Raw genomic sequence first — 27,652 nt, 5'->3', positions numbered from 1 at the left:
AATGGAAACGGTCACAAAGACACCTCTTGAAAAGAAAACACGCTCACTAACTAGAAAAAACAACAACAATGCCTTCCACATAATTTCTTTCTTTCTCTACCAACACTGGAAAACCAGCACAGGTTTGTGCCTTGTTACCCAGGCCGACGTCTTGGGGAGTGTTTGCTATAGATGCGCTCCATGCTGCACTGGAGATTCAGAAGAGCAGTAATGGCTTGTTTTAAGCACTCCCGGTCCTCCTCATCTTCACTGCATTCCTGCAGTTGCTGTAACATAAAGAAAAATAACGTTTTTCTTTCAGATTGGTCTAAAGGACAGAAGGACAGGAAGACTGACAATCATTCAGTGTGTTTCACAGCGCTCGGTGAAACCAATGGCTTCCAGTCAACAAAAGAGTTGTGCCTAGCAGCACACCCAAAACCAGCAATGCATGTAACCAGAAAGTACGTCAGATACTCAGGAGCATTGTGTACAACAGCAGAGAGAGGTCAGGAGTGTAGGAAGACAACCCAGAACTGATGCTAACTGTCAGAGACGCCTTTGCTGTTGTCTCTTCAACAATGTTGTGTTTCACAACTGATAAGAACTTTGTATATAGTTTGGAGTTTTGAAGTAGTCCAGGATCAAACGCTGTTTTGTGTAACTGTATGTGATACTCTAACGAGTCAATTAACATTTCAGAGCACATTTAAAGGACACAATGACAGAGATCCCCTTTTTTCTTCTCACTGTTCTAAATTCAGCCACCTTCAGTATATTGATCTGCACCAACTCTGCACGACAAACTCTCCCATCCTAAATAAAGTCTGAAGACTGGGATGTGCTACTAATAGCAAAATGTAAGCAGTGGGAATCAGCACAAAGACTAGATCTGTCTCTGCCACTGGTCTGAAACTTCTTGAATCTGAAATGTATGGAGATATGAAAGCCAGTTTTTTTTGACAGCAGCATGCCTTGTTAAGGGCCTTTTTAGAGAATTCCTCCTTCTGGTTAAGGTCATCACTCCTAAAGCACTGCTGATATTGAGATTTTTGTTCTTAACCCTGTTTGTGTTCAAGATAATATAAATGTCTGAAAGGAAATTCAGGCAAACAGAACTGCAGGGCAATATGAAGACAATATGCCACGCCATTTAGGATGAACTCTCTTTTACCTCCATACTTCAAGAGAAATCTTACTTACAATCACTCAGCATGGCAGAAGCCTTCCTTTCCTTTCCCCACTATGTTCCCTCAGCAAGGATATGTAGCTTCCTCTAAAAGTAATTGAGAGAACAGGATTTGACCAGATTGGTCCAGTCTCTTCACGTAATCTAAATGACCATACTTCTTCTTTTGCACGTGCCCAAACAACCTCCATCTTGCATATTAAAGTTTCACAGCCAAAAATGTCTAGGAAGTTTATGAGCTGAGGAACAGCACAGGGAAGGGAAAAATAAGATGGTCTATCCCTGGGGAAACCCTTCCTTTCCTTTGAACGGGGCACAGAAATGCAAAGAACATAAAAATGACTTGAAAAGAGCAGAATTCTAGAAGTGGGAAAAGCTGTTGATCTTGATCAAATCCTCGTCCTCCTCACCTGTCCTGAGCACAGTTTCTTGCATGCCCTTCCCAAAGAACAAGCTCTGCCGGTCAGCAGACATCAAATGGCATACTTTGCTTTTTGTTGGTGGTGGTATTGAAAACAAAGCCTCCAACTCGTCCTGGAACCTGCTCCAGTTCCAGAGTTAAAGCCCAGATCCCCGGCGGTCAGGCAGATTACCTCAAGTGTGTCTCTTTCTCTGTAATCACTGCATCAACATCTGCTTTTCCAAATGCCTGCTTTTAATCAAGCATCTTTTTGTCTAAACACCAGATGCAAAAGCATAACATGTTTGCTAGATAAATACATAAATCTGTAGGAAAAGGAAGAAAAGGGTCCCTTTTCCATCAGATGTATTTAGAAATATAATCAGAATATATATATGTTTAAGATAGTAGAGATGATACACGGAGAGTGTTAACTTTTCACTTTATTATACAGAAAACTGTCAGAAAAAAGCAGTATTCATTAGAGAAAGGAAGGCACGGTGATGCTGCAGCATACTGGAAAGGGTTTCTCTGTGTCAGTGATGAGCTAACAGTGGAAAAGATCAAAAGGCAGAACTGCACAGACTTTGTGTTGCTTGACGATAATCTAACAAGTCACATGCATGAACCAGGGGTCAACTTGTGCCTGAGAGTCACATGAGAAGGCAGAATACATTCTCTAGGCAATATAGGAAAGCCTTGGACATAAACACAGATTTGAACTGCTCATTTCCAGGATTTTGAAGACTTTCCTATCCCGTACTTGCACCTTGCTCAGGACCTGGACAGGCTGTATGACCCCTTGAGTTCTTCCCACTGCATTCAGCAAGTAATATTCCCTGGAACTCTGGTATAGACATTTATGAAAGCATTACTGGAGCTTGAAAGACTGGTGAACCAATGAATGGCCTTCTACGCTGCTAGCATTAAGGTGCTTATCCTCACAAGTGTTCAGCAGTGTTTTGAAACACAGAACTCTCTGCTAATCAATTATGGAGGACAGTCAGAACGTATTTGTTATCTGTTTGCAAGATCCAACAGGGTTTGATCACTACCAGTCATGTTTCAGGGTAGTTCTTCAGTGTGACTCCCTTCAATCTTTGCTGTAATTACCTGTTGCAAAACAATCCAAGGCAAGTTTTGTCTTCTGTCATTCCCTGAACAAGCAATCAACATCAGTAAAGAGTTGCAGCAGCAGGGCCTGCCCTCTGACTCAAGGTGTTCAAGGCCATTTCCTGGTGCCCTCTCTACGGCTGCTAATGAAGAGCAGACATACCCAGCAAATTTCTGCCTCCTTGCTTAAGGAGGGAGGACTCCAGCAGGTGTATGAAATGGCAGCACATACAGGCTTTTGTACCAAAAAACAGAGTTCTGAACCTTGAAGGAATTTTCCAGCTTTTCACGCCTTCATTTCGCAGAATCATTAAGGTTGGAAGAGATGATCAAGTCCAGCCGCCCACCACCACCACCATGCCCACTGCACAGTGCCCCCAATTGCCACATCCCCACGTTTCTCAAGATCCTCCAGGCTCCCTGGGCAGCCCATCCCAGCACCCTCCCTCTGCTTTCACCCATTTTAGTTTTGCTGTTTTGCAAAAGAGCAGACAGCGGGCTGGTACTGCTGTACATCACATCTCAATTCAGTGTCTTTGAGGTGGGGGGTGGATTTAACAGATTTTTTGGAAGCTTTCTTCAGGAGCAAGTCTCATACTTTGCTTTTCTCTACTGAAGCATTGAAATTATGACATTACAATATTCTGCTCCTTTTCCATTTCTATTTTTACTACTTCTCTTTCAGCCAAGGCTCCTCCAGCCAAACACAATGGTAACAGAGCAGCGGTCACCTGTGCTTTATAACACATACCAATATCGTTCAATAAATGCTTTCCCTATCCCTAAAAACACCCTGCCTTTAAAACAATCACTGCTGTAGACTGAGGACATCTTCAAAATAAATACACATTTCAAACCTACAATGGAAAGTGATAGCAAGAAAAGATCTCCATCGTTCTCACTATTAGAATTCCCTAGTTAAAATAAAAACCAAAACACCGTTTAATTATCTCTCACAGAGTCCTGTTGTGCACCAGAGACAAAAACAGCTAAAAGAAGCAAAACCACTTTTTGTACTGACAGTTTTCATTCTTCGAAGCTAGGAAGCAATATTAAGAATGTGCACATAGGAGCTGATCCCATCAACAGTAACAGGAGTTATGAGCCTAAGATGCAGAACTCTTCTAACACTGAAAACCTAAGGCAGGCTATGAAAAATGAATCAGCTTCTCTGCACAAAGGTCTAAAACACAAACAGTAAGCAACCCTTCTGTCAGGGAAGAAAAAACCTGCAAGTTTGTACAAAGTACTTTGTGGAATCGTCACAGAATCCTAGAATGGCCTGGGTTGCAAAGGCCCACAGAGCTCATCCAGTTCCAACCCCCTGCTGTGTGCAGGGTCACCAACCAGCAGCCCAGGCTGCCCAGAGCCACATCCAGCCTGGCCTTGAATGCCTGCAGGGATGGGGCATCCACAGCCTCCTTGGGCAACCTGTTCAGTGCGTCACCACCCTCTGCATGAAAAACTTCCTCCTCAGATCCTCCCCTGTCCCAAACCATTCCCCCTTGTCCTGTCACTGCCCACCCTCACAAACAGTTGTCTTAAATTTGAGAATGACAGAACACAAAAGAACCACTCATCAGGAGGACATACGTGTTATTGTTCCCCTGCAGAGCAGACAGACACAGTGCAGCCTGTAAAAATCAGGCTAACGGTCAGATTCTCCCAGGCTGGGCCTTATGGTTTCACTCTGATTTCATACTGATGTGCCCTAATTGCCAGCTTGAAGAAACAATGGATCACCCATTAGCATGACCTCCAATATAATAATAATACAGGTCACTAAACTGACTGTGTTGTTTCAGCATGAAAGAACAACATTTTAAGAAGTTCAGAGACTTACCATATACAACAGACTTCTGTAGAAAGGGAAGTTGCACTGCTCTGAAAGGGAGATGTAAACTACGGAGCTCTAAGTGCGCACAGACCTGTGCTGCTCTGACTGCCTGCTGCTTGTACCTCAAAGTACCTCTGCTCACAGAAGCACAAGCTTTACAAAGTATGAAGACTGTGGCAATGTGGGTTTACTGCTCTTGATACACGTAGTCTGGAAGTACTGACAGCTACAGGATTGTTTTATTTTTCCTTAAACTTGTTCCTAACCTGACTATCAATGGAAACATGTCCAGATTTGAAATTTAAGTCTCTTGAAATAGAGATTGGCTATAAGACTGTGGTAATCCATGCACTGCAGGACGTTTGTGGCCCAAATTAAATGACCGATATTTTGCTTATCTAATTCAGCATACACAGTCATAGCACAGATGATCAAAAAGAAGAAAACAAACATATTAGGTACCAACTGCTCTTTTTCTAGGGTTACTTTCCTTTGAAAAGATTGTACACTGGATTATAGATGTTCTAGGTTGGAAAGTTTCCTGCTCTTCATTCATACAAGCAAACTTCTCTGACAGGAGGGGAAATGGCTCTTTATCAGGGTGGGCAGTGATAGGACAAGGGGGAATGGTTTGAAACTGAGACAGGGGAGGTTTAGGTTGGATCTTAGGAGGAAGTTTTTCCCCCAGAGGGTGGTGACGCACTGAACAGGTTGCCCAAGGAGGCTGTGGATGCCCCATCCCTGCAGGCATTCAAGGCCAGGCTGGATGTGGCTCTGGGCAGCCTGGGCTGCTGGTTGGTGACCCTGCACACAGCAGGGGGTTGGGATGGATGAGCACTGTGGGCCTTTGTAACCCAGGCCATTCTGTGACTCTCCAATTCTATAAAATGCAAAGAAAGAGAACAGAGCCTTGTACAACTGCTACAGATCCATTTACACTGAGAACTTAAAAAAGTGTAATTTCTGATACTATTAACACAACACAAGCTATAGCTGTGGGATGTTTTATTTCACCCATTTAAGCATATCCCACATAGTTAACAATTCACTTAAACTTATTTGCATTACAAACTTTCCTATTGCAAGAGACACCTTTTTTGAACAGTCTTCGGCTACTTAAAAAAAAGCTCCATGTATTTTTTGAGATACTGCATTCTCTCCAGCCAACATCGCTTCTTCTTATTCAGGAATGATTATTATGGATGTCAGATGTTACATTTCTGCTGACTGCTGGCCTCTGATCTCATAACTCCTTGCAGAAACATTTGCTTGTAAGCAAAACAGATACACGCTCAGTTACTTTTTGGCTTTTAGCTGTTATACCCAAGGGAAGTATCTGCTATTGCGAACCACCTTGCTAGAGCACAGCAGAATAAAACACGTGGAAGTCATCTGTAGTGAAATCAAGCACGGCTCTTCTAATGGAAGTAATGCCTCAGTGTGCAGAAATGCTCATACGAGCCAGATGCCAACGTAAACAATTTGTGCAGTAAGACCCCCAAAGTACATCCAACAGGAGTAACTTTTTAGCAACTAGATAGGAATTCCTGAAAGCTCATGTAGTTCACTGGTGCCATTTCTTAGATGACAGAAAAGAAGAACACAATAGTGCTTATCTTCATTCCTTCTCATCACAAAGTGTGGCACAACGTGACGAATGACACTGCCTGCAACATCTCTTCCCTTCAGCACTGAGGGCAAATGGTTGAAAATGAAGAGCAGCCCATTCTGACTCTGCTGGGGGGAAGTGCTCCTCCCAGCCCCAATAAGATCAACTGAGATACAGCTGCAGTGCTCTCAGCATCTGGTCACACTTATCTCAATTATGCTCAGCTTTTTACTGAAGGGATACCAAACACAGAAGTCAAGTAAAGAAATCATTAAAACATTTGTGTATTGCACTGTTAACAATATTTGAACTCACGTTCAGTCAAGGTTTGTGTAGTAAAATATGCAATTACTTCCAATGTTCTTATTGGAGTAACAGGTGCTTCTGAGGATTTTTTCACATGAATTTGCTTTTTACACACAGCCCGATGTCATATTGATGTCTGTCATATCTTTCAATCTTAAGCTGCACCAAATGAAATCTAACTGCCTTTTTCAAAGCTCAGATTCTCCACATTAAGAAAAGGTTTCAGCAGGAAGAAAGTGAGTGGCTTCGCTTACCTGCAGTAACTCAAAGTAGTGCAAACAATGATAGACTGGGATAAGCATGAGCCGTGGGAGGACATATCGTACAGCTTCTTTAAAACCTTCAGCAGTAGACTGAAAAGGAAAAATAAACAGGATTATTTACAATGAAATACTCAAAGCAGTGCAGGACAAAGCCTTGAGCTCTCCGGTGGAATTCTGAATTCAGCCCTGCTTTGAGCAAGATGGTTGGGTTGGATGCATTCAGTGTCCCTTCTGATTTACATTACTCTGTGCTTACGAGTGAGGAAGACAGTAAAGTTCCAAAAAACATCTGTCTAAAACAAATCAAGCAATAGAACCTGTAAATGCTCCTCCAGGCTCTGCAATCACTTTTTTTTCTATCAGCAGCTGAGGGTGGATTTTAATGCATATTCACCAGCAAGCCTATAGCTCTGAGAACACCTCCAACCCCTGCAAGTGCTGCAGCTGCACAAGAGCAGCTGAATGGTTTGCATTTTTGCCAGAAGCAGCAAATCATATGTAATGGCCAGAGGACCAAGTCATCCACCACGCATTCTTATAAGCATCCTTTGATATACCAGACCCTCACATTACAATCCTTAGCACCTTTACATCTCAGCACTGTCTGCAGCACTTAATTAATAGCAACAGCTCAAGGTGACAAGACCTAAAAACAATGCACTGTGGTTAAGCTGCACACAGGATTCCAGACACATCTCAGAATGCAGGACAGTGTTCACATCCACTTCCAACGTAACGTGTTTTATCTGGGCCACAGTTTGCTGCAGAACTTAAAGAAAACATTGGAGTGTTATAGAGCAGCCAAGACTCCCGTATTAGTCACCAACTTCTCTCTAATTACGCCTACTTCAACTTACAAATGCCATGCTTCAGTTTATACCCAATTTGCCACAGAGATATGAAGGTGTCATTACATTTTGAGGAAATTAACATTAGTATCTTCCCTTCCTTAGTGAGACATCACAAGTTCAGGAGTTTGAAAACGCACCAGACACCCTTTCCCATTCCCAGCAGTAATTCTCCTTCTAATATGAGGAGACATCCTTCCAAGAACAGGGAATCCCTGCCACCATCCACACCAAGATGATGATCAGAATCTGAGTTTCTTGATCTCCAGTTTAGAAATGACCCCTCCCCTCTGTTTAAGACTTAAGGTCACAACTCTGCAATTGCCAGAGACAGCCGTTATGTGTCCAACAGCCCAGAGCCTGGATTTGTTTTTATTCCAGGGCTTGGACAAGTGTAAAAGAACATCCTCAGGAAAGCCCACACCTCCTATGCTGAGGAGAGAGAGGATTCATCATCTAATGACTCAACTTCCAATTTAATGTGAAATAGGGTTTTCAGCTTTCCATTTGCAAATGAGACAATCCATCTCACCAAGCACTCAGAGCTGGAGAGGAAACACTCACCATGAAGGAATCTCATCTTACAAAGATGTAGGTCCTAAACTACAAACTAAGTGCTACTGTAATGGGTTTAGATGGGAACACAGCTAGTTGAAGTACGTTTCCGAACACAAGCTCAGCTCTCTTCTGAACAGTAATCTTTAGTAGAAACATAATGCTGGCAGAGGTTATAAAAATCACAGGTGATCTTGCTGAATAAACAGGTCAAGAAAAACTGCCAGTTCCAGTGCTAAACATGAGGACCTGTGGTATGAGAGGAAGCAATTGAAAATAACACTCCTTCATGCCCGTGCTTGGTGTTAAAAAGAAAACCGAAACAGACATGGCAGGTATGAGAGGTAATCCTCAACCGTAAACCTTCAAAACACGAGAACCAAACTAATTCAGCATCTCTCATTTGCACTTACCTGAAAGTGAAGAGCAACAGCAGGTTTTGCCATTAAGTTATTAAAATGCTCGTGAAATTGTGGCGAGAGGATATCCTGGGATAAGGTTTCATATGGATCAAAGGCTTGTTCCTAAACAAAAGCAGAGAATTATATACATACAAGAAGAATGCATGCTATTTCCACACCTGTTGGTAACATTCATCCTGCTAACAAGCTAACATACAAGTAGGACTTTTCCAAAGATCCATTTTGCAATAAGAAAACAGACATTCACTCACAAATCTTTTCTACTTTTTAACTGAGGAATGCTGAGGAAAAGTTGTGTGCGATCTTACCATACTCATCACTAACACAGACAGCTCTGCTGAAGCAGTGGGAAGCAAGCAAAGTTCTGGCTCTGAGTCCACTCACATGTCACAGTGAATGGTTTACCTAACTCTAACTCCTCTCTGCTGGTACCAAAAACAACTGGGAAAGGTGTTGACAAGTAACACTTCAGGTGAACTTTGGAGACCGTCACAAGGAGGCATTGTTGTACTACCATCATTTTAGAGTGCTGAGCTTAAGGACTGCCTTGTTAACACTCATCTTCTGCATCTTTCTCTGGCCATGCAGTGCAGCTGGGAAAGTATCTTACTGTGGGACAAAGAAAAGAAACTAAGCTGAGATTCTTTTGGATTCAAGTCCTCTCAAAAGGGTTATGAAGAGTCTTTAGGGGCCAAGCTGTTTAAACCATAGAAAAGCACATATTTGGCTCCTGTGAAACTCTGGTGAGAAGTATGGAAAAGTAAGAGTAGGCTGAGCAGTATGCTCAAAAGATTACATGGAAACAAGGGATCTTAATCCGGTTCAAGTACAGTCCCACCAATTCCAAGACAAAAATGTCTGCATGAAGTTGAAACCTCCACAGCATCTGGGTGGGAGATCTGTAGCAAGAACCACTGGGTACACCTCACAGCCTGTGCAGGACAACTTCAGGAGTCTCAGGCACAGAAACTGTGACTCTGGATGGGCTATCTGGCTGTGATTCTGTAATGTCAACTACAGCAGGATGGGATAAAACCTGACTACATGAAACTCTGCAGGAATAATTTATGACTGCCCATACATCACCTGCTCCAAAGCCTGTCAAGTTGTTCCTGAGTCTGCAGATTCATTGGGCTGAATCACTCATGAATCACCGAGTTACCCTGTACTGATGGCACAATGCCCAGAATAAGCACATCTCTCTTTCCACTTGGATGCAGAACTGCTCTTCAGAATGAATGCTGTAGAATTCGAGGGCAGGGAGCACCACAAAGGCTCATCTGAACTTCAGATGAAGTCTCAAGCAATGCATGCTCAAAGGGCTCAAGGAATTTCCTACCTTACTCATGGGCAGCTGTAACTAAATGAGAGGCAAAGTACGCACTCTTTTCACATACAAATTCTTATCTTCACTCTCAACAGTCATCAAGTTCTAAACATCACTGTCCATTTGCATCAGATTTTATCTTGTGGTGGGGAAGAAAATAGATTTGGCAGTTCAGCAGCAGCTGGTGAGAAATGAGGAGACACCAACTGAAGAGGCTGATTTTCTTGAGCTGAATCTGAATGCACTTTCACAGCCTGTTTTTTGGTACATACCACTACCATGAAGTACACAATGTGTGGCTCCTATTTGACAGCACCCTAATGAAAGATGGGGAAGACAACACTGCACACGTGGCTTCTCTTTGCCACGCCAGCTAAGTCAAAAAGCCTATCTACATTACCCTAATGCAGTATAGAGGTCTGAATTGGTGTTGGTACTGCTCAGCCCCCTTTACTCTAGTGCAGAAGTTTCCAACTTTTTTCCATTGTGGATACCTAAAATATCTCTTATGAAAGTGCAAATACCAGGATAATGAGCTTACAATCTACTGATTACAACTTTGTTGTATTAGCTGCCTTCCGAAGGACACCTCAAGAGGCAGAAAGACACACAGCCCTGAGTCCTGACACTGCGCACCAACTGAACACCACTCATGAGATTATCTGAGGCAATAACAAAGAACTGTGCTACCCAGGGTTGTAAAAGTAAGTTCCAAGACAAAACAAACACAACAAAACAGAACAATTTTACCACCACATCAGCAAATATCCATCACCACTCACATGTCAGGCCCCATGCTTTTGTGTTTCTTTCACACCAGAGAAAGCTTTTGTTTTCCCCATACCTCCTTGTCTCAGAAACACCAAAATATTTATGCTGAAACCTTCCAGAGGACCGATGCAGAAAAACAAAGCAGGAAAATTCCAGCTTGCAAGGGCTGTTTGTTTTTAATTATCCTTCCAGATAAGCTGAAGGACCTTTACAATGGCAACAGTAAGCAAACGAGCCTGGCAATGAGACAGGCAAGTAAACACTACACTTTCAAATCTCTTAAAGATCCCTTTGACACATGTTCACAGAAGGATGATCATAACATGTGAGATCATCATCAAATGAACAGTACAGTTGTCAAGTAGATCTTCTTCTGTATTAATTGAACTATTAAATTCAAACTTATCAACTGCATAAAAAGTGAAAAATAACATTCTTCACTGCCTGGTAAAGCTTCTCAGTTAATGAACAGTAAGCCGCATTTTGACTTGCAAAGATGTTTCCCATGCAGCACAGACTGCCTAAGAGCAGCTTTTGCAATAAACAGATGAGTATGTTCTCCAGGATTGTGCCGTATTTGTCCAAACTTTAAGTCTTTTTTCAATAGAACAGCTACTTCATTTTGTTGTTCGACTGCTTATCATTGTACAAGCAAATAGACTTTAACATCTCAAGAACTAAGACCTATTTCACTGGACTTCCTAAGTGACATTACGTGAGTGGCTATCTAAAGCCAGCGAAACTTCATCTCTAAGGAACATTCCTAAGGAACAGCACATGTGCTGAAGGACGTGTATTCTTCACACTCAATAAAGTAATTATTTTCCAGAAGGTACCAGTGGGTTCATCCATCCCTCCAATTTCAAAAATTAGATCTAAGTAACTAATTTAATAAGACACACTCCATACTTAATAAGACATACTCAAGTGAAATGGAGAAGGTTCTAATTTACTTAAACACAGTACTTTTAACATAAAACCATGAGCTTCACATTTGCTACGTGGTTCATCTTTCTCTCTTTCAGGTCAGAACATCTCATCCCAAACTATTTGTCTGAGGAATTCAAGTCACCCACCTCACAGAGCTGTGTCCAAATGCTGCCGTGTCTGGGCAGCACAGCCTGACACCAAGGCCTACAGAAATGAATGCACCACCACCTTCCAGTAAGCAATCCCAGACAGTGGCTTTTCAAATCCACATCCCTGCAGAACTGTAACAATTAACTCCCACTCCAAATCAAGATTTCAGGTTTGTGCTTACCTGCTTGATACAGTTTCTGTGACAGGTGGAAAACACATTTTAGTTTACCTATTAAAGAACAGCTAGGCAAGGCCTCTATTCTAATCTTATTAAAAGAATCACCACTCATGCACTTATTGGAGACATGAGCCGTGACCAAATGTTTACTTAAAGAACAAAACTATGGGATTAAAAAGAAACTAACAAACCCCAAATGAAAACATTAAAAGCAAAACAAAACAAAATCTTTACCTCAGCAAGATCCTCAAAGCAGCTGCCAGCCAGAGGATGAGGACTGCTCTCATCAGTCATTTCAACAGTATCCTCAATCAGTCCCAAAAGCTTCACTGTCAACTCATGAATATCTGAAATGTTGCTGAATACCACATCAATATCCTGCAAACACAAAATGTATCTTAGTAGCGTTTAGAACCATTTATCTTGCTTCTGTAAACACCAGAGCCTTTTTCAAGAAGTCTGAACCAAGAGGGAAGTGGAGAGGAGATAGGAAGAAAGTTAAATCACACGGCCTCATGGCTTGCAGGCTTGTCTGGGTACATTCAGCTATGCACAATTCTCACCTCAGCAAAAGAAAGCATAACACCCTCCCCAGGAGCAGCAGCAGTCCTGGTACAGTCTGTTCAGTGCTTTAGACAGAACTGTCCTTCTCAGCCACAATTTGCAGCTGCTGTTTTCCTCTCTGTTGGTTCTTCTCTCGGAACACAACAGGAAGGAGGCAATTTAAAGTTGCTCCAAGGTCAGAGCCTCAAAACCACAGGTAAAACTAAAGCAGTTACTTGGCTACATCAGCAGAATACTACCTGGGTACAGAGGAGCTGCCAGTTTCCTTTTCCCAACCCTACTTTTAGAATTCATATTCACACCCCACAAACACACCCAGCTACACAACAACTTGCATTTCCTCTTGTGACCCCTCTGAAACACACTTCTCAAAACTTTGCTCTGCTCTCATCCAACCGTGCAGCTAAATCTGACCCCCTGCTAGCCCTGCACCACGGCAAGCTCTCAGGGAAACAAGCAAACCAAGTCTTTCATACCCATTCCCCAATAACAAAAGACTTCTCCTCAGCTCCAAATCATCACCCTCTTCTCCTTCTAGGTTTTTCATTTGAATTCTGTACCCAGATCTACATAATACTCCAACGTCCTATCAGCTACTCAGGGAGCTCCACACTCAGCAGCAATGGGAATATCTGCTGTTGCCAGTTCTTATAAATCTTCTGGAACCATCTAGGGATCCTGTCCTGGTCCCCTTCTCTTCCCTCCCACGGAAGGATTCACCCATCCCTAATTACTACTACTTCAGTTACGTGAGCTGTGCTTTTCCTTTAGGACCAGCATCCTGAAAAAACAATGTGCCACAAATATCACTTCAGTCAATTATCAAGTTCAGCTGTTTATCAAATAGAGTCAAATTTCACAGTCAGTCACATGTTAGTGAACCTGGAGCCAGAGGCAGTTTTACGTTCAGTTTCCACAGAAAGGATGCCCTGGAGTTGACTTCGAATGTTGATTCAAGTATCCATCTGCATTCCCTGTACACATAGGTAGACAATTTCTGTGTTAAGCAGAAGTGTAACTATTACCTACATGACCAGGAGGCACCAGCCATCTCTAGCATCCAACCAGAAATCTCATCCATTAAGCTTCACTGTGAGAACAGCACTCTGCATACTACTGGTGGCGATTTCCTCCTTTCATTTCACATACAGTCAACAGTTGTTATGTGCTGACATACAATAAATCACATTCAATTTTACCTCCAATGTGGTTAATGTAAAATTGGTAGGTCACAGCTACTAATGGAGAAACATTGTTATCAGAGAAGCATTACATATCAATAACCTACTAAAGGACTTACATTGGGCGTGAACAACTTTCTATTAGAGAGGAAAGCTTCCCGAAATACTTTTATTATCAGATTCAGCTCCCGGAGATATTGCCTTTCTTCTGCAATTTCGTTTCTCACTAGGTCATAATAATTGAGTTCCCCAGAAGAAGAAGGTTCATCTTCACAGAGAGAAACCAAGCCAATGTCATCCTGATCAAACATATCCATCAAAACCTAGCAAAGAAATGTTAAAAAATTACATGCAAGCCTGATTCCAACACTTGGCTCAAACTCAGCTATTTCAATGTGTTCAGAGAAATCCTTTGAGTTTTTAATACAATACTTTCTGTGATCACTTTCACAAGGGAATAATATTTGAACTTTGGCAGCAGAAGGCTGGAACAGTTGCCAAAGCCATTTTTCCCTTTATAAGTTCATACAACCTAGAAAACAAAAGTTACAATTCATGCAGAACCAACTCTGAAACTAAGGCACACTGCCCAGGTTTGGACAAAACCTTCCCGTGAAAGAGAAAATTCAACAACAATATTTCTCATACTAATAAAATGGAAAACTGAATTTCTGTATTATAAGGAAGGAAACAGCTGTCATGACAAGGTGACATCACGAGGACAGTAACAGCTGAGAAACAGAAGACAACTTTTTCTGTCCTTATACTTATTTATAAGCAGTACTACTGATCCAAAACAGGCTCAAGATAAGGTAAAGTCTTTAATGAGACAGTTCTGGCACTAATAAAGAGCAACGCTTCTGCATTTAAGTGAGAATCCCCTCCTATGTCACTTCAGACATACCCCCTAAAAAAACCTGCCTGTCCAGAAGACTATTCCAGTGCCCCTCCTTACCTTATCAGCACACATGGATACTTTAATGTCCTGCTGGGAGATCTCAAAGTGTCGTATATTGAAAACGTAGTTTCCAGCCAGCTTTAAAATGTCAGCTGAGATGTATTCTAAGACAGCCACAATATAGAGAGAGACGTGGTAATCTACTTTATAACCTAGGACCTCCTACAAATTGAAAAGAAGAGGAAAAATGCTATTGATTTGGAATGACATTAACGCATCTGGTTTTCTACCAACACTGATCTTGTCTGCATTGATAATTCACAGCAATATGATAGCAGGGGCAAAGGATATCAAAGGATATTTGACCAACAGCTTCAAAGTAAATGTTTGCAAACACTTCCTTGCGCTATTTGCTGTATCCTGACTGGAGGAACTTTCATACTGGATGTAAGTTCTATTAAAAAAATCAGGTGGGCTCTGTACCTACATCCACACACTTCTAACACAGAATACACAAAAGGAAGCCAGTGCTGTCCAGAGGTCTTCCAAAATGCTGTTATCTTTCCTAACTTCTCTTTCCATCTCATTAACTGTCACAAACTGAGACACCATGTGCCAGAGCACAGGAACTGTGCCTGAAAAGTGCCCAAATCACGTTTTCTCAATGCAGCTGGAAACTCTGGCACATGCACCACTGGAAAGAAACATCTCAGAGGCTATGAACCAGAAACAAAAACAGAAATACAAAAAAAGAAGCACAATGTTTGAATCAGCATCAATCCGCCGATTCAGCACAGACCTGAAAGTGTTTCAACACTGGTCTAAAAAAACCAGAGTTCTTATTCATCATTAAAAACCAAAAGGTCTCCATGGGCACAGTAGGTGCCACACTAGGTGGCACGAAACCTTGACTGTAAGTAAGAAGCTCTACATCTGTTATAACTGACACCAGAAGACAGAGCTGGTCATGCTGCTCATGGCAACAATAATGCCTGTGTCTGCTCTTCTGTAACATCACTGCAGATGTACAGATTTTAAAATGAAAGTATCAGTGATATTTAACACTAACCGAAAGGACAGTGATACACTTCTTAGTCTACAGCACACAGGGAACAAGATCTACTTGTTCCCTCCTATTCTGATTTCTGCAGCATTTTGAAACAAATAGAACCATCAAAACTACTGAAGTGGGTAAGGTATCTGAGTGAGTTCTTAACATAAATAAAACCCAAACAAACGAGTCATGTTTCAAAGCAGAGTAACCCAGTAGATGAACTCAGGGATCTAGATTTGTTACACACTACAATGCATTTGTCCTTCTCTATGATAACTATTTACTCCTTCTTCCAATACGAGAAACATACCTAACAACACAAATTCAACAACTATTCTAAAGGTTATGCTGGAGGGCAGCAGAACAGCTGGGGTGTGTGGGGTGCAGAAGCAGCAGTCACCAACTGTTGCATTAAGTACCTTTAATAAGGGGTGTATTTTGTCCACGGGCAGCAGGAGAGGGTTTCTTCTTTTCCGTTTCTCTATAGCTGACTGCGCATCGGCAATGGCCCATTTGTCTATGGGATGAGGAAACGTCTTCTGAACGCGCTCCTGTCCAAACACCGACACACTCAGATTAACCACATTAATCAAAGAGAAGTTTAAAAAACAAAACAACAAATTGCTTCCCCTGCACTATGGCTAATTATCCTCCTCCGCAGTGTTTGGAATACGTTTTACTAACTGTTATCTCCTTCTCACCTAATACAGCTGTGCGCAGTAACCCCAACCAACCTTCCTGCCCCAAGCACAAGGAACTTCCCATCTCCTACAACAGCTCCTGCTCTATGATCTTCAGATCACATGAACTGCAAGAAACTGCTGTTGAGATCAAAATATAAACATCAGGAATTACTGAACAGCTCACAACTTTAATGAAGAAAACAAGTTGTTACTGCTCCTATTTCATAAAAGGATGCAACTTGCACTATATCGGGTGAAGTTCAGGGCAGAAATGAAAAGCAAGCTCAGATCTTCCAGCTGTGCCCCATCCCTGGAGGTATTCAAGGCCAAGTTGGATGGGGCCCTGGGCAGCCTGGGCTGGTATTCTATGTGAAGGTTGGTGGCCTTGCCTGCAGGGGGGTTGGAGCTTCGTGATCCTTGAGGTCCCTTCTAACCCAGGCCATTCTGTGATGTTGTGAGTTGATGAAGGATGAAGGAGCACTTTGTGCTCTGCTAGCCTGCACCTTCCCTGCTGCACTTTGCAATTTCAGGCCATTTTTTATACAGATTTTATATACATTCACATCTCCCTACCTGCATAGGAACAGGTGGGATGACACCTCCATAAGAGAACCAACTGCTTTGGTCTGCAGTCCCACATGTTAGCAATCCCATGCTAACACATGCAAAACCCCCGTCCTGCTCTCCACAAGCTCTCCAGGCTTCCTGCTGCAGCAGCAGCCCTATGAGCTGGGAGTGAACTGCTGGAAGAATTAATCTAATCCAAACTCTGATGGCTGCTTCTTAAGTGACTCTAGAAAAACAGATTTTCTCTAAGCTAAATAGCCAGCACACAACAAACACAAAAGACAAGCACGTTGTTTTCCAGGATGCTGCAACTACATTCTGTTTGCAGCAGATTACCTGATTTTACACCCTAAAAGCTATTGTACAGCTTGCTACTGTACTGCTGCACACACTCTGAAATGGAAGAGGAGGCCTGAGGTCTCCCTAGAGGCAGCTTTCTAGCAACTGCCATGGCCATCCAACAGGCAGCAATCTGTGCCAGCTGTCTGTGCCAGGTGAACGCGCTGCAACCTTTTCCGGGCAGCAGCCTGACACTGCAGGCTGCTCTCACTGAAGTGAGCTGAAAGCTACCTGGAAAGCATGTGTAAACAGGTACAACGTGGAATTCAGATGTCCTTTAACAAGTCACGTATCACCTGCTCCAGGATTCTGCCAGTGTTTTGTTGGGGATCATTTGAAAGGCTTTTACTATTTATAAAAAGTTTATACTTTGGGATTTTTGACCTCCATCTTGCAAATGCTTAGGTTTAGTATTGTGCACAAATAGTTCCCTTAACTCCAGGCTGTTATGGAAACAGCTGCATGATAAGATTTAGAGATGGTTGTCTCTTAAGCTTAAAACAGTAGAGGAGCAGAGCCAGGAGCCTTCACCTGCAGCTCTCAGATGCCTGCTGGTCAGCAACCTCACCACTAAACCATAACAAAACACTCAATTCTACTTTCCCTGCTCTGAAAGGGTCTGAATTTACTGACCTACTCAACAATTAAGGTCCTGGGGAATATTTTACCACTATTTAGACAGAGCTGTGTTTTTATACTAAAGAACTGTTACAGTGCCAAGTGTAATAATGTCTTATAATTTGCAGCTTTAAACTGCCAGGTATGATTAAAACACACCACACACACCAACACAGAACTTCTCAGCTTCACATCTAATCCAAACTCAAAGCAGTAACAATCCTGAGAGCTATTAGGGGACTATTAAGTTTTATTTAGCCAGACTATAATCTTTATGCATCAGTATTATGAAACACATTAATCATAAACCAATATTAATGAATCAAGTTGAATATAGGGCAATTATTGCATCCAGTAAGGATCCAGATCTCCTCAGGTAATACTTTCGCAAAGGTTTATTTCCATGAGGAACGTATAGCACATTGGGTGAGGACTTCACTTTGCCTGAGGCTGAAAATCCTTGACACGCAGACTGATGCAAAATTAATGCTCTGCAAAGCTCTAATGGATCACAGCTACACGAGAGCACTTTCTGCCTCTACTCTGCACACTCCATGAAAGCTCTCATTTTTAACCGATGACACAAAAGCAGACAGCTGCAATATTACACGAGCCTCAGTGAGTTCCAGGAACACACAACTCCATCAGCTCACAGCCCAGGCCTAACCTTTCATTACAACATATTTTTTTTCCTGCATATTAATATCAAGGAGTGGGAAAACAATTACAACATCCTTTCACTCTTAAGTCCAAGTGTATTCAACCAGCAGAAAATCCCCCAAAGTATGCTGCATTTCTAAAAACAAGGCTGAAAGCAAAATTTCTCACCATTTCTATTCTGATATATGGCGTAAGAAAATTAATATCCAATTAAACTCGCTTTATGAAACTTGAATACTGTTTAATTGTTTAGAAAAACAGCATTACTAAGCTCTGCTCTTCAGATTCACCTTGCTTCAGCTTCAAACTGCACTGCTCAGAATACGTTTGTTCCTCCCAGTGTTTCCAGGAGCAAGCATTTGTTTTTCCAGTAGCTCATCTTACCTCCACATCTTGGACTGTGCGTGGCTGGGCGATGCATAGCTTATTTAGCAGCTGAAGTATCAACTCCTCAATGTAGTAGAGGGAATCTTCCTTTGCTGAAAGGTTGGGGTGCACCTGTTGCTGAACCTGTCCCAAAGAAGTTGTAAAAATTAGTCTTTTTTGGCACTTCTTTTCAATTGAAAACTGTTTACCCTTTATGGCTGTGAGGAAGTTTCAAGCCAAGGCAGATTTCTGCTGAAGATGCAGAGAAAGCCATCGCTGTAATTCCAGTTATTCACTCACAGAATGAGCAGCACGCAATTATTCCTAACCCTTCTAACAAGTACTGGGTGACCTGTGAACAGAGGAGCCCAAACACACCGCAGGAAAACCACAAAAGGAGAACTGAACAGTCTAGCAGGACACTGAATGAAGGTGCTCTTAAAATTGTGGCAATGAAAAGCCATGGCCGTAACACAGATAAAGGCTTGGAGATGCCTGAGAACCAGAAAACTAATTAGAGCATGAAGCTCCATCTGAGGCATGAGAATGGGAGGTATCAAACTCATACTGCAGCGCAGGAGACCTAAAGAAAAGCATGTATCAGAATCCAATCCTCCTGACTGGCAAGCATGGTGTGACACACACGGACGACCACTTCCCTTTAATGCCCAGCAGGATAATGCATTTCTCTCACTTCATGGAGGTGAATTGCTGCTGTCATTTCCAAGGCTGAAATGGAGCACACAACCTATAACAGGAGGCTGCAGCACCCACCCACAAAAGCCAGAGGGCTGCAGCAACTCACCTGGTCCCACATTGTTCTCCCACTACAAATCACTCGGAACCAACAGCCACCTTACCCAAGAAAAGCAGAAAACCTACCCCCCAGTTTTCCCTGGCAGCCTCAGTCAGGAAAGCACTAACTAGACCTTAAACTATAGCCAACACACTCATAAATAACACAGTCCAGGGAAATTCCCTACCTTCCCCCAGACGAATTATACGTTAATTGCCTCAAAACAATAATCTTACATACCCACACTGACATTCTGCACGTGGTTTCAAGAACGAGACAAGCAAACCAGCAGGGCTGGTTATATTGGAATGGGTAACCAAGGCAGCAGGCAGGGTGCTGAGAGCACAGCCCTCATGCTATACCCCAGGACGGATGCTCCCACCTAACTGTGAGGGTTGGATTCCACATTGGCAACCCTGCTCTGCAGATGAAGCATCTGCATGATTGGGTACTACTGGAAGAAAAAAAACAGCCATCAGAAAGCCAAAACCACTCCACGAAAACACTTACTTAAGCCCGCAGGTTTTCAATCATACAGGAACTTTTCACGTTCTTCCTGAACAGGAGAGCTGAATTCACAAAACAATGGAGCACCAGGAAGTGCCAAGTTAAGGTCCTGCCTCGCACTGCTCCAGCATTAGTAACCAACTAGGAAACGAGCTGCAACCATGAGAAGGAGCTCCCTGAGATGCCCCTCAGCACCCTGAGTATTTCCCTCAGTAGTTGTGCCCTACACACCCTAAGTGAGAGCAAATGATTTCATAGTGAGACATGGACAAAACAGGGCCAGTTATGAACGCCATGCACTCGCTACACAAAGCAGATGCTGCTGCATCAAGGACAGCACACTTGCTCTATACAGAATTCACCTAAACTCTAACTGAAAGGTGTGAAAAAGCAGGGAGAGGGTGTCTGATAAAACACAGAGTGTAGGAACAAAGCAGGAGGAATGACTGAGGGTGTTTCTTACAGGAGGTACATACAGCAGTCTCAGTCTCTGAGCACGTCGTTAGCTGGCATGGAACGACACACCACAGCTAACACAGGAATCCATCCGGATCTGACCTGTAGCTGCTTCCTTTAAGGGCCAAAATAGTTAAGAGCACAACACGTTGCACCAAACAGTGCTTGAGAACCAGTCTGTAAGATCCATTCTGACCCACGGGAACTATGGCACAAAGTCTGAGCCTCAACAACACCTGGACTTGGAGAAATTGTGAAGTATAAAATCAAGGGCCCAAGTGCTGTACCTGCAACAGCAACAGACTGAGAGAAAAACAAAGTCAGGACTGCAAGAAGCTTCCTTCTGAGCTGCACCACTGGGACAACCCAGCGGTTTGGCTGTACTGACTCAATAGATCTTTACGTAACACACATGTTTTGGTAGTAAAAACACGTTCAGAAAGCTCCAGTTGTTCCACAGCAAGAACACGTGCAAAACAAGATACTGCTCCGAAAATAAACAAAGCCTGAAAAACAACCTAACCCAGGATGTGTCTATCGAGTCACTGCACAGCAGATACCAGCAAAGACGTGCTTCCTTATTTCTGCAAGACCACACGGCAGCATCCCACCTCTCTGATTACATTCTAAATGACAACACTTTCAGGGAACAGAATTTAGTGCTCACAGAATCACAGAATAGCCTGGGTTAGAAGGGACCTCAAGGATCATGAAGCTCCAACCCCCACCACAGGCAGGGTCACCAACCTCCACATTAATACCAGCCCAGGCTGCCCAGGGCCCCATCCAACCTGGCCTTGAACACCTGCAGGGATGGACGGGGCATCCACAGCCTCTCTGGGCAGCTGTTCCAGCACCTCACCGCTCTCACAGTAAAGATCTTCCCCCTGACATCCAACCTCAATCCTCCCTCCTTCAACTTCAATCCATTTCCCCTTGTCCTGCTGTTACCTGCCCTCTCAAAGAGCTGTTTGTAGGCTCCCTTTAGGTCCTGGCAGGCTGCAATGAGGTCACCCCACAGCCTTTTCTTCTCCACGCTGCACAATCCCAGCTCCCTCAACCTGTCTTTGTATGGGAGGTGCTGCAGCCCTCTGAGCATCTTTGTGGCCTCCTCTGGACCCTCTCCAGAAGCTCCCTGTTCTTCTTGTACTGGGGGCGCCAGACCTGGATGCAGCACTGCAGATGGGGCATCATGAGGGCAGGGCAGAGAGGGACAATCACCTGCTGCCCCCCCCCTCTGCTTATGGAGCCCAGGATCCCATTTGCTTTCCTGGCTGCAGGAGCACACTGCTGGCTCATGGTCAGTTTTCCATCTACCAGAACCCCCAGGTCCTTCTCTGCAGGGCTTCTCTGAAGCGCTGCTCCTCCCAGTCTGTACATATGCCTGGGATTCCTCCAGCCCAAGTGCCAAACCTTGCACTTTGCCGCATTGAACCTCATTACATCCTCCTGGGCCCACCTTCCGATTCTGCTGAGGCCCCTCTGAATGGCATCCCTTCTTTCCACCGCACCAACCGCACCACTCAGTAAGAACAAGAAATCTCTGATTTAAAACATGCCACCACAGCACCTGCTGCAAACTGCTCTTACAGGAACTGCACGCTGCTCTTTTCCCACAGCAACTGACTGCAGCTCAGCAATGATTCCTGTTATCCTCACCTCATAACACAGCAGTATCAGATCAGAGGACGCAAAGCTCTGCAAGGCTGTGTGACCGAGGAACTCAATGTATAAATTTGGGAGCAAGAGAAGTAATTAGAGCATTAAAGTTAAACATTTACTATTGTCTCTCTGCTCTGTGTGATGAGAACTCGGTACTGGCAGGGAAAGCAGCTCTGGGTTTGCCTCGCACCACCGTGCTGAAAAAGAGGAAATAAAAATGAAGTGGACAAATGTCTCTCTGTAGGTTGGGGTTTTGTTCATTTTTCTCTTGTCTCTCCTGAAGGCAATGCTGACCATGAATAATAGTTAACATCTGCTCCAAAGGCACTTCTAAGCTCTCAGTCGGGATGATTTACTGTCACCCTCCTGACGAAGGAGGGAACCAGATATAGCAGCTTAAAGATACGAGATGCTCTTACTTAACAACAGCGTCAATATTCCCATATTCCAAGTGTAACTGTTAGGAAGAAGCACAAAAATGTCAAGACCTGAAGAGACACCCCAAAGCAAAACACACCACCAACACCCCAGAATAGCTGCACCAATTCCTGACCTTATTTCCAGCACAGCGCTTTCCAGATGGCTGATCTTCCTCAAATCAAACTGTAGTAAATGCTGATAGAGGAGCAGTGTGAAGTAGGCTCTTAAACAAAACAAGAGCTTAATAAACAATCTACTTGCAATTGACCCTGACCCATCTGGTGGCTTTCTATGATGGAGTGACAGCATCGGTGGACAAAGGGCAGCTGATGTCATCCACCTGCTCCTCTGAGAGGCCTGAGATACAGCCCAGCACCACAGCTTTATCTCCTCTATATCAGACAAAGACACATTTGAGGGGTGGGCTGCTCTGCAGGTAAGGAAGTGGTTGGATGGCGGCAGCCAGAGGGCCATGGGCAGTGGCTCCATGTCCAAGTGGAGGCTGGTACTGAGCTGTGTGCTCTTCCAGGGGTCCATCTTGGGACCAGTGCTCAGCAGCAGTGATACAGACAGTGGGAATGAGTGCACCCAGAGCAGTTTGCCTGGAGAAGGCTGTGGGGAGACCTCATTATGGCCTTGCAGTACTTGAAGGGAGTGTATAAACAGGAGGGGGAACGGCTGTTTGTGAGGGTGGGCAGTGACAGGACAAGGGAGAATGGTTTTAAACTGAGACAGGGGAGGTTTAGGTTGGATGTTAGGAAGGTTTTCACCCAGAGGGTGGTGACGCACTGAACAGGTTGCCCAAGGAGGCTGTGGATGCCCCATCCCTGCAGGCATTCAAGGCCAGGCTGGATGTGGCTCTGGGCAGCCTGGGCTGCTGGTTGGTGACCCTGCACACAGCAGGGGGTTGGGACTGGATGAGCACTGTGGGCCTTTGCAACCCAGGCCATTCTAGGATTCTGTGATGACACCCAACTGAGCAGTGATACGATGGAAGGAAGGAACACAGCCAGAGACAGGCTTGAGAAGTGGGCCCATGGGAACCTCACAGTGTTCAACAAGGCCAAGAGCAAGGTGCCACACCTCGGTCACGGCAGCCCCAGCTACGTGTCCAGACCAGGAGAAGAACACTGAGAGCTGCACTGCTGGGAAGGACTGGAGGGTTCTGGTGGACGAGAAGCTGGACGTGAGCCGGCAGTGTGTGCTTGCAGCCCAGAATGCCAACTGCACCCTGGGCTGCACCAACAGAGGGCAGGGAGGGGAATGTCCTCCTCTGCTCTGCCCTTGTGAGGCCCCACCTGCAGTGCTGCATTCAGGCCTGAGCCCAGCACAGAGACATGGGGCTGCTGGAGCATGTCCTGAGGAGGGCATCCTACAGATCCTACTGCCATCCTACAGCACTACTTTAGCATAAACACAAACCTTTTCATCCTCAGCTACTGACAACTGATGGGTAGCACATGCTGGAGAAGGACAGAGGTGCAGGAGAGGATGTCCCACAGACAGTGCAGGCAGGTGCTGACCGTGCCCTTTAATGCAAGGGGTCAAGCAGAAATGCATGTAAGTTCATACGTACACAAACACTTGTTTGCATCTTAAAATTAAACACCTGGATTTTATTCATCCTTATAAAATGCCTTAAGTTGAGACAAACCCCAAGCAAACCAGGCTCAGCCCTTCACGCCCTCCTCCCAGCACCAAACAACTTGTGGTTTTTAATTTGTAGGAAGCGTTTTCTAATTGCTGCCAAAGAAAACTGTGCTGCTCCTTCTGCTTTTTTCAATGCCTCAGCTCCAAGAACCACCTTCATGCTGTGCCAGTGCCTGAGAAAAGTCTCCTCCCACCCTTTGCCAACTGCAAAACCTAGTAGCCATAGGTAAGCTAAGCAGTGTAACAGCTGGGAAAAAACAACACAGAAAAAAATATGGGAAAAAATAGGATTTAAGCAAAAGGAACCAGCCCATTTGGCTCCTAACTTATGATAGAGAATATTTCTGCAACAACAGAAATCAGCTTATTCAGAAACAGGGGACCAAAACCAACCTACAGAGATACCCAGCCACTGAGAGGAAGACAAGAGGCACAGGAACGAGCCTGCTGCTAAAGAAGGCTCCGTGACCAGCAGTGCATACGGACCTGGTGCTTGTGAACCTCCCAGCTGGAAGAGCATAAATACGTAAAACTACCTTAACAATTCCACCCCAACTAGGTTCCAAGGCGCTTCTGCTATCAATATGGTGATCTGAACACAATAAAGATGTATCTTTTTGTAATCATGTCTTGCTGCTTAGTTCTGTTTTTTTCCCCTAAGAAGACTGCCTCCAGCAGGCACGATTTAGCACTTTTTCATTACCTAATGATAACAAAATGGACTGGATTAGAAGGGACCTCAAGGATCACGAAGCTCCAACCTTCCTCCACAGTCAGGGCCACCAACCTCCACACTGAATACCAGCCCAGGCTGCCCAGGGCCCCATCCAACCTGGCCTTGAACACCTGCAGGGATGGACGGGGCATCCACAGCCTCTCTGGGCAGCTGTTCCAGCACCTCACCACTCTCACAGTAAAGAACTTCCCCTGACATCCGACCTCAATCTGCCCTCCTTCAATTTCAATCCATTTCCCCTTGTCCTGCTGTTATCTGCCCTTTCAAAGAGTTGACTCCCGTCCTGTCTGTAGGCTCCCTTTAGGTCCTGGCAGGCTGCAATGAGGTCACCCCGCAGCCTTCTCTCCTCCATGCTGAACAATCCCAGCTCCCTCAGCCTGTCTTTGTATGGGAGGTGCTGCAGCCCTCTGAGCATCTTTGTGGCCTCCTCTGGACCTTCTCCAACAGCTCCCTGTCTTTCTTGTATTGGGGGCTCCAGACCTGGACACAGCACTGCAGATGGGGAGCGTTTCAACACAGCTCCAACTTGATTCAGAATTAACGTACAGACTGTTCACAAACACACAGCTGCAGTGCTTTATGAATGCACGAAGCACCAACCTGTTTCTTTGACGCACAGTGGGATTTCAGTGGACCAGCTTCCAGCTATCCCACCAATAACAGCAACGCTTCCGTTACCCAAGAACAAGATGTAAACAAAGCAATATGCCATGAATTTCTAACGCATTCTGGTTTAAATCCAAACACCCCCCACACACACACACTGTTTGTATCAGAGCATCCCATCTTTCAGGCAGGGTTTCCCAGCTGGCAGCACCTCCACCACAGCCTGCAGCAGCCAGAATGATGAGACTGCTTTGTTTTGACTCACTGATACGACACGCTCAGAAAAGAAACGCACCTTGCAGTGGGATTGCTTCACGCTAAAGGGTGGGTACGGCAGATGAGGAACTTTCCCAGGAGGAGAAAAGACACCTATAAGCAACTGCACATTTGAACAAGCAGCCACTGGGGTTGAAAACTTATTGTCTCTGGTTAGAAAGAAAGCTCACAGGATGGAGCCCCTGCTCTGTTTGAGACCCAATTCAAAGGTACAGAAGTGGTTAGCACTGCTAGGAGCAGCATCACTTCTCTGACTTTTACACAGTGCTTGTTTCACAACTAAAGACGCCATTGAGATTTAATGAGACCGGCTGGGGTCAAACTGCCTGACGCCGGGATGGTGGTGGTTTGTGACAGGGTGACCTAGGGTGCTTTAACCGCGGCCACCCAACTGCACAGCACTGCACAGCACCGACTGCCTAACCGACAGCACGGACCCACTGAGTGCTCTGGGTTGGAAGGGGCCCCAATCCCCTGCCGTGGGCTGGGTGCCCCCCAGCTCAGCTGCCCACAGCCCATCAACGGCTTCGGGCACCTCCAGGGATGGGGCACCCACAGCCGGCACCTCACGGCCCTCCGGGTGCGGGATTCCCCTCTAACACCCAACCCAACTCGCTGCTCGTTCAGCACGAGGCCATTCCCCTTCGTCCTCCCGCCGTGTGCAGGACGGCACCCTCCTTTACGCGCTGCCTTTAACTCCAGTGACAGGAAGGAGCCCAGCACAGTCCGGCCGCGGTCCCTCAGCGCCACCGGACGCTCCGTGCCGTCGGACCGCTCAGCCCCGGCCGCAGCTCGGCCGTCCCACACAGCAGCGGCAGCTCGGGCCGCCCCGCCGGAAGAGCCCCCCGCACTGACCTTGCGCAGGGCGGGCACGAAGAGCCCCCGCCATTTCGGGCCGTTCTCCTCGCCGAAGAACTCGTAGGGCTGCGGCGGCGGCTGCATGGCTGCTGCCGGCCCTCCGCATCGGGCCCGCCCGTCCCGCCGCTCCCCGCCGCCCGCGGCGCCGGGGCCGAGGAGGGGGCGCTGAGGGGGAAGGAGAAGCCGCCGCCGCCGCCGCCCGTCAGGGCCGGGCCGGGCCGCGCTGTGCTGGCCGCCGGCCGCTCGTCATGCGAGGCCGCCGCTGGCTCGCCGCTCACCCCCCCGCCCGGGCGGCCATCACATCCGGCGCGGGAGGGGGCCGGGCTCCGTGCCGCTCGCCGGGCGCTGACAGGGCGGCGGCCGAGGCGCCGTCGGCCCCGCTCGCTGCGGCCCGCTACCGCCGCCGCCCTCCGCGCGCATGCGCCGCAGCCGCCACGCCGCCCTCTGCCCTATCGCTACGGCGCCCCCTGCCGGCCGCGCAGTGGAGTCGGGGCGGCGCAGCGCTGCGATGCCGGCTGTCGGCCTGCCGTGATCCCGAGTGTCGGCCCGCTGTGATCCCGGCTGTCGGCCTGCCGTGATCCCGAGTGTCGGCCCGCTGCCCCGAGCCGAGCTCCCCGGCAGCGCCTTTTCCCGGCCCCTCCCTCAGGGCTGCGCCGTCTTACAGCAGAGCGCCCCTTTCGCGGTGCAAGCTGCTGCACGGAGCGGTGACGCGCTCCTCGCGTTCCCTTATTGCTTCGCTCTTTACTGGAAGCAGCCTTGCCCTGACGGAAGAATCAGCCAGAACGGCCGTCCTGGGAAAAACCGCCGGCGTGTTGCTCAGTAACGTGTCAGCAGCAGCCTCGCCCTGCCTGCGGGCAGCTCCTCTCACTCCCCCGTAG

At 45.7% G+C, this 27,652-nt stretch overlaps 1 protein-coding gene across 1 annotated transcript in view; it reads right to left on the bottom strand.

The window, feature by feature from the left end:
- Window positions 1–27,162, bottom strand: part of SOS2 (SOS Ras/Rho guanine nucleotide exchange factor 2) — a 46,437-nt gene extending 19,275 nt beyond the window's left edge. Inside the window, exons 1-9 of the mRNA XM_072338497.1 lie at window positions 26,772–27,162; window positions 18,826–18,951; window positions 15,994–16,125; window positions 14,578–14,742; window positions 13,742–13,945; window positions 12,112–12,255; window positions 8,513–8,623; window positions 6,688–6,786; window positions 139–266 (exon numbers count right to left, since the gene is read on the bottom strand). Coding sequence (XP_072194598.1) covers window positions 139–266; window positions 6,688–6,786; window positions 8,513–8,623; window positions 12,112–12,255; window positions 13,742–13,945; window positions 14,578–14,742; window positions 15,994–16,125; window positions 18,826–18,951; window positions 26,772–26,858 — 1,196 coding nt within the window. The 5' untranslated portion in view covers window positions 26,859–27,162. The remainder of the gene's footprint in view (window positions 1–138; window positions 267–6,687; window positions 6,787–8,512; window positions 8,624–12,111; window positions 12,256–13,741; window positions 13,946–14,577; window positions 14,743–15,993; window positions 16,126–18,825; window positions 18,952–26,771) is intronic.
- Window positions 27,163–27,652: the final 490 nt, after the last annotated feature.

Source organism: Excalfactoria chinensis, chromosome 5, assembly GCF_039878825.1.
Source record: "Excalfactoria chinensis isolate bCotChi1 chromosome 5, bCotChi1.hap2, whole genome shotgun sequence".
In the NCBI taxonomy this organism is placed as follows: Eukaryota; Metazoa; Chordata; class Aves; order Galliformes; family Phasianidae; genus Excalfactoria; species Excalfactoria chinensis.
Note: the sequence above shows the minus strand (reverse complement) of the source record. Positions and strands in the feature narration are given on the sequence as shown.